The sequence below is a fragment of the Sinocyclocheilus rhinocerous genome, unplaced genomic scaffold (genome assembly GCF_001515625.1).
Source record: "Sinocyclocheilus rhinocerous isolate Xijiao unplaced genomic scaffold, SAMN03320098_v1.1 scaffold7111, whole genome shotgun sequence".
Taxonomy (NCBI): domain Eukaryota; kingdom Metazoa; phylum Chordata; class Actinopteri; order Cypriniformes; family Cyprinidae; genus Sinocyclocheilus; species Sinocyclocheilus rhinocerous.
Window position 1 is genome coordinate 6,317 of NW_015639048.1, and position 12,946 is coordinate 19,262.

The following is a 12,946-nucleotide window of genomic DNA, read 5'->3' on the forward strand; positions in this document are numbered from 1 at the left end:
ACCCCACTCTTCTTGTCAGTCAGCTTGACTCACTCTCCTCACTGGTTTAATGAAATCTGATCTGTAATGCGACTGTCGTTCAGCACGCTACATTGAGCAGCCGCGTTTAATTTTTAATTGTAGTGTCTGTTCTTTTACTGAACTAAATTATTTTTATTACTATAAAAAAATCTAAACGACGGTGGGGGTCGGTGCCGCGGTGGGCAAGTGACGTAACCGGTTTTGTGGCTTAACAACTGTATCACCGTCAGCACCATCTATCGCGGCAAGCCTAGTACGGAAAGCACACACTCTTATCTCTTCCGCTCTCTCTCCCTCACAGACGCACATACAGTTTGCACACACATGCTAATGTTGTTAGCGCTACTCTAACGATTTTATCAATAACATAGTTTAACAACTTAAAAACTACATGACTTCTCACAAGCGAGGTAACAACAACGGCGCTGTTCGTGAAGAAAATGAACTTAAAGTGTCACTATTACTAGAGACATTGCTGCCGAACACTTTTGAGAGATGCACAGACTCACAGAGGTAATCTCTCTCTCTCTCTCTCATTTAGTTATTAAATGCATTACTATAGTAACGGAAGTTTGAGCCGTTGATAGCAGACTAATGCAGTTAATTTAGACCTATAGGTCTAAAATGACATTTTGGAATTAGCAACAGAGGGTGTGCATTATTTTCTAAGAATTCAACGGCCCATCATCAATTAAACCTTACTTAAACTTTACACGCAGCAGAGCCGCTCATCAATGTCAGTTCCGAAACAGTGGACCAATCAGAAGACCCTGGAGGCGGAGCAAGCGTTTGTTTACATTAGCAGGTTGGCATGGCAACTTTTGTATTTGACGCTTGACGTAGGGGTGTGCGATATTGACAAAAAATAATTATTAATAAATAATTAATCAAATATTTTCTGGGATTTTATCGATAATGATAATTAGACTATATTTTGCTGAGTGTGTTATTGTGCTGGTATCTTATGGACATCCGTGGACAGCTGACGCCTACAGTTTTTGATATTCTTCATATTCTGTGTGCTGGTCAGTTCACACTGATAGAAATTAATCTTTTCCAGTAAGTTTAAATTGACTTTTACATTTTATGGGCATTTTGCCTTTATAAACCCATTTTTTCTAAAAGTGTCCATTATCTTTTGAGTCAAATTCTTACATTTAATCAGTGAATTAGAATAATAAGACATTTGGGCTGTTACCGAGCAAATGAAATCAGTATCAACAAAATTCATCTTTGCAATGCAGAGGAAACAGAGAAGCTGCATCTGAAGTGGAATTTAGATGTATTTACACACTGTTTAATGCTTTAACCTGCCATTAAAATGCATAAATAATGTTTTGATATATTAATCATAAAACGTTGAATAGGTACTTTAAATGGGAAATTAAAAACCGCCAGTAGGTGGCAGCAAGTCACTGTTAATAAGTGAGTCATTGCGATTAGATTGAACCAAATCATTTAAACGGTGGATTCATTCAGGAAAGAAACACCGCCATGTTTCTCAGAGATGCAAAACAGCATTGCGGCTGTGTTTGGAATTATTTTTGTTGTCGAAATAGCGTAAAAACCGGAAATTTGGTGTCTAAAATGTAAGTCTCTTAATTACCTTCTTGTTTATTGAACTGTTCAATATCAGAATTAACAATAAGCCGTTTAAAACATGCATTCTCCTGTTTAATTTCGAGCATCCAGTAATATAATCACACGTCTTGTGGAGCGCTTTCAGAATATGCATTTATTTGTCATTTGAACTGTTTGGAAACGGAGCGTAAATGTGGAAGTCCTTCAAAAATTTCTTATCCTGTTGCGCCCTCTATAGGACCAGCGACTAGTCGACGTCAAGCTTAAAGCATCATGGCAGAGCTTTGAAGTCGATTAGTCGGTGCAACCCCTAATGCGCATGCACACTATAGTCTAGATTTCACGTAATGTATGCGTGCACTCTATAGGGGTGTTTTGAATGTTTTTTGCAAAATATTCGATAATGTCAAATCGCACATCGTTAAAACAACAATTACGATGTTATCGCACACAATATATATCGCAAACCTTTTTTTTTTTAGGAAACTTGCTTTTTACCTTGAAACTGAAATGTGACTTTTTTTCATAAGACGTCTTCATTTCAAGCATTTGTGTGCTTTGATTTCAATTTTTCAAAATATTAAACAAATAACCATAAATAGATTGTTTCCATCGATTTTTTTTTGTCTAAAATCACAAAGATAAGAAATGCACTCTTTCATTAGAAAAAAATATCCCACCTTTAATAGTTGAGTATATTTAGAGTACAAACCTTTAATGAACTATGAGGGCAAAATAAGTAAATAAAATAATCGTTCAATAATCGTAATCGAGGTAAAGTGTTCAGTTTATCGAGGTTTTGCTTTTAGGTCATATTGCCCAGCCCTAATTCACAGCATAATCATCTCTTTTAAAATACTCCTAGGGTTATGATAATCAAAACAGTCCTGGTACTACATCAAGCTTTGATCTCTGCAAACCAATCTATCACTTTAATGAAAATAATTTTTCCCCCCACTAATATCATTACACTGGAGAGCCAGTTTTTTACAGAAAATCAAGTTGTAATTCTAACTAAAAGCGACACTGACTCTGGTTTTTCATGTTTAAAGGGATAGTTCACCCAAAAATGAAAATTAGGCCCTATATCATTAATTACTCACCCTCATGTCATTCCAAATGTGTAAGACCTTTGTTCATCTTCAGAACACAAATTAAGATATTTTTGATGAAATCCGAGAATGAATTTGGATGAAATCTGGTGTCTATGTGACATCAGTGGTTCAACTGTAATTTTATGAAGCTACAAGAATACTTTTTGTGTGCAAAGAAAGTTAAAATAACAAATTTATGCAACAATTCTTATCCTCCACGTCACCCTAGGGTGCCATTTTGGAGAGTATCACGACGTATGCGCTTGAATGCTAGAAATGTTTTTGTAGCTTGATGCTAGAAATGTTTCAGGATCCACAAATGCACAGAAAGCCATTCACAAATGTACAGGAAGCAATCCTTAGATGTGAATAGTTAATATTGAAATGTAAAATTATTAACCCCAATTTTAATGGCCAGGATTATCTTGGGCCATATTTTAACGATCTAAGCGCTTGGTCTAAAGCGCACGGCGCATGTGCACTTAGGGCGTGTCCGAATCCACTATAGTTTAACGACGGGAAAAACGGTCGGCGTGCCTGGCGCATGGTCTAAAAGGGTTGTCCCTAATCTCTTAATGAGTAATGGGTGTGTTTTGGGCATAACGTGCAATAAACCAATCAGAGTCTCATCTCCCATTACCTTTAAGAGCCAGTTGCGCTCGCGCCATGGCGGATTCACTATTTACACGGTGGAATTTGCAAGCACAAAGACAGAATGCATCTCCAGAGAGGAAACGGAGCTGCTAGTGTGCGAGCGAATAGGTAGCCTAATTCTGATACATGCAACGACTATCCATTATGACATGTAGGCGTTTTTATATTTATGTAGCCTACACAATAATAATCTTTTAGATTGTAATCCTTTTTTTTATATATTTGCCGTGTTTGTGTGCTGCTGCGCCCTGTGTGTGTAATAAGCAGAGTGTACGCATGTTGTGGACCCGCCTATAGGCACATATTACTAACGTGCTCTTTAAATAAAAAAATTAATAAAATATACTGCGCCATTGCTTTAGACCAGGTTTTAGTTGGTCAATGGCACAGTTTATTTCAGTTGCCTCAAAATAGCAACGCACCAGCAATGCGCCTTAACACACCTTGTTTTCAGACCAGCACGCCCATATGTGCACAAATGGTGCGCAAATGCATTTGCTATTAAAACAACGTGGCACAGGAAGTGAAAATGACAACTGCGTCGGGCTGAAACTAGCAAAAAACACTTGCGTTGCGCCTGGCGTCGCATTGCGCCGGGTGTATGATAGGGCCCCATGTTTATGACAGTGAGTTTGTTTGTGTGTGAAATATCATTTTTAATGCTGTTACAGTGTGTGATTTCTAAATGTGCATGTATGTTACAGCTCTGTGCCATGTCTGTGAAGAGCCCATCAGACCTGCTCAATGAAAACACGTGCATCCCACCTTCCCTGAACCTTGACCACCTCTGCTTATCACATGAAAGAAAGTTGGGCCTGACAGAGACTCGTGGGTCAAATCCTTTCTCTCTAAAGAGTCAACTTAATTACGGCAGCACAAACTCTCTCCAGCTCCTCAAAGGCATTATGGGAGGACTAGATGATGATGATGATGTATCCCTCCGGCACCAGGAAGATGAATGGAGCAGAAATCAGGAGAATGACCACAGTCTTCCAGGCTCTGAGAGCAACGCCAAGTGGATGAAGGAAGATCAGAATCAAATATGCAAGTTAGCAGAGCAGCAGCAGCAAGACCAGAATCTTAACCTGGTTGAAAACAAGAATGAATCCACTGACAGAAACCCAAACCAGAACTCACAGCGGCGCCATGTAGAGAAGAACAAGACCCTGAAAGCGCTCTGCTCTGACCACAGTTGGGCAGCTGATGAACCTCTTCTGATTTACTCTTCTATCACTCTGATGGAGAAGAATCAAGAAAACCAAGAGCAGACTAGAGACGAGGAAGTAGAGAGAGAGAAAGAGGAAAATTTAAATCCCAGTGGAGGCGAGAACACCGATTCTTCTGAGATTCAGAAGAAAGGAGGTGAAGGTGGCAGCAGAAATGCTTGTTTGCTGTTCAGTAAGAACGGCATTCCCAGCGACGAGGACTCCAGCTGCATGTCGCTGTCACAGGGAAGCACTGCAAGCAGCACCCCAGATGGAGAGCCAGGTAGGTCATGCAACATGGCAGGTGATCACAAAAAAATGGCAAGACCCTGTTTACACTCAATGGGCCTCATTCATGAAACTTGTGTAAATATATGAGTAAATTCTGAGTAATTTGCACGTAAAACAGCCCTTCCTGAAAACTCTCCTCCGGATTCACAAACGCTTCGTAAATGTCCGATTTGATAGTTAAACATGTGTATGTTAATGAATTCCATTCATTCGTAAATAGGATGCTCGTGCTCCTATTCACGCTCATTCACAATTAGTATAATCCCCGCCTATGAATTACAACTACGCAAATTGCGTGTCCAGGAACGCAGTGGAATATTCTGGTCTACTTTCTCAGGTTTGGCTCCAGTATATTGCATAAATGCAAAAAAAAGACTAATAGGCCATGTGCCTAACAATAAATATTCAATAACGTGTGCCCACCAAAGAGTTTTTAGCCAGCTGAAAAAATCCCAGGCGCTCTTCTTAAAACGACCAGATGGTGGCGCTTGAGAATGCTTTGGTGGCCCAGCGTTTTTCCAGCTGAGACGCTTTAGTTGCTATGATTTGGAATATCCACGGCGCCAAAGTATTACTATCTCATTTTTAAGAATTGTACTAAATATAAAAAAGCAGTAACCAGTAATACTTCTCCATTGTTGTAGGCAGTCGTTGTACAAGTAGGATGGTTGGTCGCTATTTGTCTGACCTGCCCTCTATTTACGGCTGGGTAAATAGTGACAGTGACGAGTGCTGCGTTTTACAGTTATCAACTCAGCTGTGGAAAAAAAAATTTCACTTTACAGTAAGGGTACATGAAATACCATGAATTCATGCATAAATTCATGCATGAATTATGCCTTACTTCATGCATTAATATCTCATGAATTATCAGGAACTAACACGAGTTCAAAGTCTTTCATTCATGACATCAAGGATGAACAACACCTTAATTAAGACATTAACTTAGATGGGTACATCATCATGATTTATGATTTATTACTCATGATCATGATGTTTTCTTTGTTCACAAAAAAAAAAGAAAGAAAGAAAAGGTCTTTACGATCTACTTTGGATAAATCTATGCTTATGATACATGAATCATCTTGAATTTGTGCATAAAAATAGCATTATTTTGTGTGGGTAAGACTACTTGAATTATTAAAGGAATATACAAAAATCCACATTACCTCATGCATGCATACAGGCTACAACAGTTTATCAATTAATGTGAGAAATAATGTTTTTCATTAATTATGATCCGAGTTATCAACTATGTTCATATATTCTTCATAGTAGCCTGCAGATAAATGGACAGAACCCAACATTGGCCAATCACAGCACATAGCATGTGGATTCTGTTGACATCCAAATACAGCAGTCATCATTAACTAAGCATTAGCTTCTCATGACTTCATCATGTGTGTGGCCCCTCAGCTAAAGTGGTGACTTGGTCCTTTGAAATACTGAAAACCAGTATGTTAATAATGATGGCATAATTGTGAAATGACATGAATATGAACATGAAAGTTTAAGCTTTTGCACACAATGTACACAAAACACAACATGACTTTGATTATAACTTTCTGCTTTATTCTTAAACAGTATAACCCAGTTAAATCAACAGCAATGCCTGGGAAGAGCTGAGAAGGAATTCAGTACATATACCATGAACTTGAAGTGCCTCTCATGATAATTCATATGTATTTTACGTAAAATGTGGTTCTACAAAACGTACATTTACTTACATTTTCACAGGCACTAAAACGTACAATACTGACGTATTTACAGCATCTAAACGAACCAATACTTATGTATTTTCAGCATTTTAACGTACAATACTGACGTATTGACGACACCTAAAAATAAATCCTTATGAAAATTGAAATTGCCGTATTAATTTTATTAATTATTATTATTCAGTTGTCATATTAATGGCTTTATGTTTTCAGTTGCATTATTAAATTGTTTAATCGTTTACTTAATATTAAATGATAACATTTTGTTCTGTGTGATTTCTGCTGCCACTCATTTTGAAGAATAGGCCTACATAATGTTAAACATTGAACCCTTAAAATGAATAACATTACTGTAATCGTTTAACCATTACTTATTAGGGCTGTGCGATATTGAAGAAAAATGCGATATTCGATATGCGATACGATATTGCTTAAAGTGTGTAAAATCAATTTCAATTATATTTTTAAATATTTAAAAATGAAAATTATATAACCAATTTGTTTCACATTCTTTCTTGGAAAAGAAAGAATCATTACAACTTCTGAAAGTGACCAGCAGTGTTTTAGCATTACATAAAAAGTAATGTCACAAATAAGAAAATGTCAGTTTAACATCAATGTGAACACACAAACAAAAAAAATTTATGACACTAATTTTATATCATTGTAACTTTGCTTTCCACACACTTTAAGTACTTCTTCATATACCACAGCAAAAACTATAGTCTGAGAAAGTTCAAACATGATTGAAGGCAAGTGAACAGTCAGTAAAAAAAAAAAAAGAAATACACAATTTACAAGCATAGATAATATAAATTTACGAGCATGATCGTTATTGACATAATTCTGTGTGTATGTGTCTGTTCAAACATATGGAGGAGGAGATGCGAAAGACGAATCAACTCGGTCTGAAACGCGTCTCTCTGTGTGTGTGTGTGTGTGTGTGTGTGAGATGCGGCTTGTGCGTGCGGCTTGTGCGCGCGCTTCAGGTGTGAGTCTGACAGCAAGACGAGACGGCAAAGAGTTGTTTTCTGCAACTTATTGCACTTAACTCTTTTTAACGTCAAGCAATTCTCTGCTATATGCGTCGAACTAAAACTTTGACCTTTTGCAACGTTTTGATTTAAGTAGCCTATTATTAAAATGATTCAGATATCGCACATCCTTGCGATATGCAAATTACGATATTTACATTTGCGATATTTCGATAATTTCGATATATCTTGCAGCCCTATTACTTATCATGTAATATTTACTTTGTTTTCTCTGACATGCTGTGACTGAACATAGAACCATAAAATACACCAAAAACGCAACAAAACGAATCAATTTTATTTGTGCGCTGTAATCCAAATCTTCAGAATCCATACGACTGTGAGGAAAAAAGCAAATCCAAGCCTTTATTCGGCAATCTTCATCTCCATCCTGAGCAGCGACCGACCGACCGACCGCTAGCTGCAAAGCCCGCACTGACGCACTTGTTCCAAATTCAAATGTTGTCGCTTCATGAAACGACAGGTTTTACGGCAGGAAAATCGAACGCTCATTGGCTCTTGCCTGAGTCGTCACAGATTGCGACATGCCGTGTTTCTGGTGAGGTGTGTTTGAATGATGCGCGCGCACCTTCACGGAGTGGATCGGGATAATAATTTGGATATTTGCAGTGATTAGCAACTTCTGCTCTTCACCTCATACAAACCTATTGTATTCCGCCAGAGAGGACTGCAGCGCATCGCATTTGGATTACTTTCTTTTGACATTTTTGCAATAAATAAATGATTGTAATTGCACTTATCTGTCTGTCATGTTTTTCTCATACTGTACAGGGATAGTTTTGGTTAGGTTTAGAGGTAGCATTGGGATTAGCGACTATAAAACATTTTTATGCTATATTGTTACTAAAATGGTCATTTTCCTGCATATTTCGGTCAATTACATTTTGTATCTTTTTGTTTTCACTATAAGATGGGTAGATTTGGGGGTAGGTTAATGTTAAGGGGGTCTAAACCTCTTAAATCGCTTATTGCTAAAATGATTAAAAATGCATTGATACAAATATCTTTATGATATAAAAGATATAAATATTTTAAGTTTTTTGGCTAAAAATACGTAGCGATTTGTACATTTTGAATGTTGAATTATGTCTAAATTGTAAATGTACTAACATGTACAATTTGTGCTTGTAAATTTTATGTACTAAAACCTATGTATAAACAATCAGACCAGGCTGGAACTTTAAATGCCTGTATATCTGAAAACTCTTTACAAAACCAAAAAGCTGTTAAATGATTTACAGAAAAGAAAAGAAAAAAGGTTTCACACACAGCTTGTTCTTTTTTAAGGTAAGGAGCCACCTTTTTAATGTAACAAGCTACTGATGTAGACTCCTCATGAAATATTTAATGCTGAACAAAAATAAACTAAGCACATAAATGGCACAAACACATGGCAGTACATATACAAACTTGTTAATTCTTGTAAATATCCAGTAAGGATGCACCATCTTTTTTCTTTAAGATGGCTGAAGCTGTAGACTCCTGCAACTAACATACTGGTTTTCAGTATTTCAAAGGACCAAGTCACCACTTTAGCTGAGGGGCCACACACATGATGAAGTCATGAGAAGCTAATGCTTAGTTAATGATGACTGCTGTATTTGGATGTCAACAGAATCCACATGCTATGTGCTGTGATTGGCCAATGTTGGGTTCTGTCCATTTATCTGCAGGCTACTATGAAGAATAAATGAACATGCTTGATAACTCGGATCATAATTAATGAAAAACATTAGTTCTCACATTAATTGATAAACTGTTGTAGCCTGTATTGCATGCATGAGGTAATGTGGATTTTTGAAAATTCATTTAGTAATTAAAGTAGTCTTACTTGCACAAAATAATGCAATTTTTTTATGCACAAATTGATGATGATTCATGTACCATAAGCATAGAGTTATCCAAAGTAGATAGTAAAGACCCTTTCTTTCTTTGTGAACAAAGAAAACATCATGATCATGCGTAATAAATCATAAATCATGATGATGTACCCATCTAAGTTAATGTCTTAATTAAGGTGTTGTTCATCCTTGATGTCATGAATGAAAGACTTTGAACTCGTGTTAGTTCCTGATAATTCATGAGATATTAATGCATGAAGTAAGGCTTAATTCATGCATGAATTTATGCATGAATTCATGGTAATTCATGTACCCTTACCGTAAAGTGTTACCAAATATTCTAAAAGGGCAAGGGCAAATTAACTAATTATTATGGCAGTGCATCAAAATTCAGTGTCATCAGTTTGCCAAAAAGAACACAGAACGTTTTACGCACCATTTACACGTGGTAGGGAGCAGGTGTACTTTTCTTTCGTACCAGCTAACGTTTTGAAAATACAAACATTTTCATGAATTCTAAAGTTTACGTCAGAACGGCTTTACGAACGATTTACACAAAAATTTGTTCTGCTTCTGTTTCATGAATGAGGCCCATTGTCCATCTTGAGTAATCTGTTACAAACCAGGATTTTTGCTGTTTTTATGAAGGTAAATTAAAGACTGTTTTCGAGATCAAGTAAAGATAATTTGAGGAATAAATTGAAGTAGGGATGCGCGATATTAGATTTTTGTCGATATCCGATGTGCCAATATTTTGCAAATCATTTTGGCTGATAGCAAAAGCCAATACCGATATTTGCTGTTGTTTTGAAACAACACAGAGTCTCTCCTGTATATCAATTTTAGACAAATTATTTTTAACAAAAAATTGTTAGAACAAATGAACATTATTACATTTCTTTTTTAACGAGAGTGCATTGAAAGCTTTGAAAATAACTATTGATAATAAAATCAAGCTCTGCATTTTTTAAAGATGCAGTTGAAACCTTAACATTTTATTTGTGGATTTAACATCAATAGATGGTCTAAAGCAAAAGAACTGTAAAAATTCTAAAAATCTTTTAGAGCTCCTTGTATTCAAGTTTTCTCATATAAAAAGTTTCATATTAATGAATAAATCTGTAGCTAGATTCAATTATTTCATTTACAAGTGTCATGTTTGTGATTTTTATTCATGTAAGCTATAGCTTTTGACCTTTAAATTAAAACATACTCGTGATTTAGTGACACCAATTGGGGGAGTCTGCCATCACCAGGGGCCTGATGTATAAACGTTGCAATTTTCCACGCACATATCGGGATTTCCCATATTTAAAAGATAGAATTTGAAGGAAACCGTAAGATATGCGCGTTTTATTTTCAAAATGTTTTGTTATTGACGCGGTGAGTCAGACAGCTATTTACACTGCAAAAAAAATAAGGCTTATCTCTTTCCATAAAAATATAGGCTATAAACATTCGAAAATATATGTTTACCTTTTAGGCAAATTGCATAAATTAGAATAGTGATGTCTCAAAACACATTTATAGTCCGTGCTATTTCGGGGAGGAGACGGGGTGGAGATTCACGTACGCACAATCTTCCGCTGACTAGGTATTATAAAGGGAATTTTGCGCAGGTTCTGGCGTATGCATGGCTTTATAAATCTGAAAACTTTTGTACGTACGCAAAATCTAGCTTTTGTGCGTACGCACACATTTAGGATGAAATCTACGTAAGTTTTATACATGAGGTCCCAGGCGCATCATTCTGTACGTACTTTCTCAAATTAAATGAGGTGATCCAAAACAGTGAATCTAATCACCATTCAGCCAAAGGTTCATTTAAAGAATGACCACACTGGTGACGTGATCTTACCGCTAACACACCCTGACCACATGTGAGCTATTCGTCTTACCGGCAAGACATGTTGGCATAATTTTTTTTTCAAATTGGCTGATGCCGATGTTTACATTTTTAAGCCTTTTATCGACTGATTCTGATAACGTTCCGATAATATTGTGCATCCCTAATTTGAAGGCAACATAATATCTCAATATGTTCTCTTAATATAAATGTTTATGAAGTTCACAATGTGTTGTACTAGTAACACCTCAAAATTTGACAATACAACTTGCAAGAGATCTCCATTACTTTTTAATATAAAAAAACCTTAAGGCTCAAATAGCTCAGCTCCCAACCTCTTAGGGCTGTCAAAATGGCTGAAAAACTAAATTTGAATTTTTTACTTAAATATTATCAATATTCGAATTATATTCAAATTTAAAAGGCATAATTGCAGTTAAGGGGGGAAAAAGCATTTGGCTTCTATCCTAAGGCCACAAGAGGGAGCATCGAGCTAAATATTATGCACGTTTCTTCAAAGCATAATAAAATAATACGACTATCTTTGAAAAAAGTGCATAATGTTTAAAATAATGTTTATAAACCATAATTAATAAAGTTGCTTAAACAATTAGAAACAAAACAGGATCATATATGTATGTATAGTTTAATACAAAGGACCGAAAAAACAATCACAAAGAGTACTTTCTTCATTTAAAAACTTGAGATGCAGTGGGATGGGGAAAAGCTGCCATAAAGTCTTGATACATGTTTTTTAAAAGTTGAACTTACATTAATTTTACATAGCTTTCTAAACATGCAGCTCTCTTGTGCGAGATGCGAGTGCAACGGTGATAGATGTCCCTCTAGAAAAAACGATAAATATGCATTCTATGTGAACGACTTGGTTTCAGTTGACGTAAACAACATCTTCCCCGCATTGATTGTTCTCTTTTTCTGCAATATTTTGAATGAACAACGCAGCAGCGCCGCATCTAGTGGGTTCAACTGGACAGGCTAACAAAAGCATTAAAATGCAATGACACTTACGTCATCGCATCTCATACGCCACTGATAAGGCTGCCTCCTTAACGCACACCTAAAATTCGAATGCAACGTTTTTGCATTTGAATGTGGATTTTTATTTTAAATTCGACGAATATTCGAAATTGTAATTTTTTTTGACAGCCCTACAACCTCTAGAATATTAAAATAACTTTTACTGTAGCTTTTGATCACACTGGAAAAAAAGCTGGAAAAAAAGTTTTTTCACAGCATTTTTGTCATGTTTTCCAGTGCAAATATCTAAAGGTTCTTAAAGAGCAGGTCATATGGTATTTTAAAGTGTCCTAATATTGTGTTGGAGTCCCCTACAACAGGTTTAAATGCATCTAAGGTCAGAAAACATTGTAATTTTCTCAGAATATACATTTAATATTAGAGTCATTTGCCAATGATTTCGAAATGATTCGTTCCAAGCAAGTTCGGAGCAAACCCCTCCCTTCCATAAGCCTACTCTGCTCTGATTGGTCAGCAGCGGGCGGGCTTGAGTGAGGAACGACGGCGGGCTTGAGAACGGCGCGGCCGGCGGATTCGATGAAAGAGCGTCCGGAGGGCTTGCGGCAACCACATGTGACGATCCCGGGCTGGACTCCGCTTCG

The 12,946-nt window shown here is 36.6% G+C and overlaps 1 protein-coding gene across 1 annotated transcript in view; it reads left to right on the forward strand.

Annotated features, from left to right (window-relative positions):
- The first annotated feature begins 4,048 nt into the window (after positions 1-4,048).
- LOC107750985 (amyloid beta A4 precursor protein-binding family B member 1-like) overlaps positions 4,049-12,946 on the forward strand; it is a 33,704-nt gene continuing 24,806 nt past the window's right edge. The window contains exon 1 of the mRNA XM_016566552.1: positions 4,049-4,838. Within this exon, the coding sequence (XP_016422038.1) occupies positions 4,064-4,838 (775 nt within the window). The 5' untranslated portion in view covers positions 4,049-4,063. The remainder of the gene's footprint in view (positions 4,839-12,946) is intronic.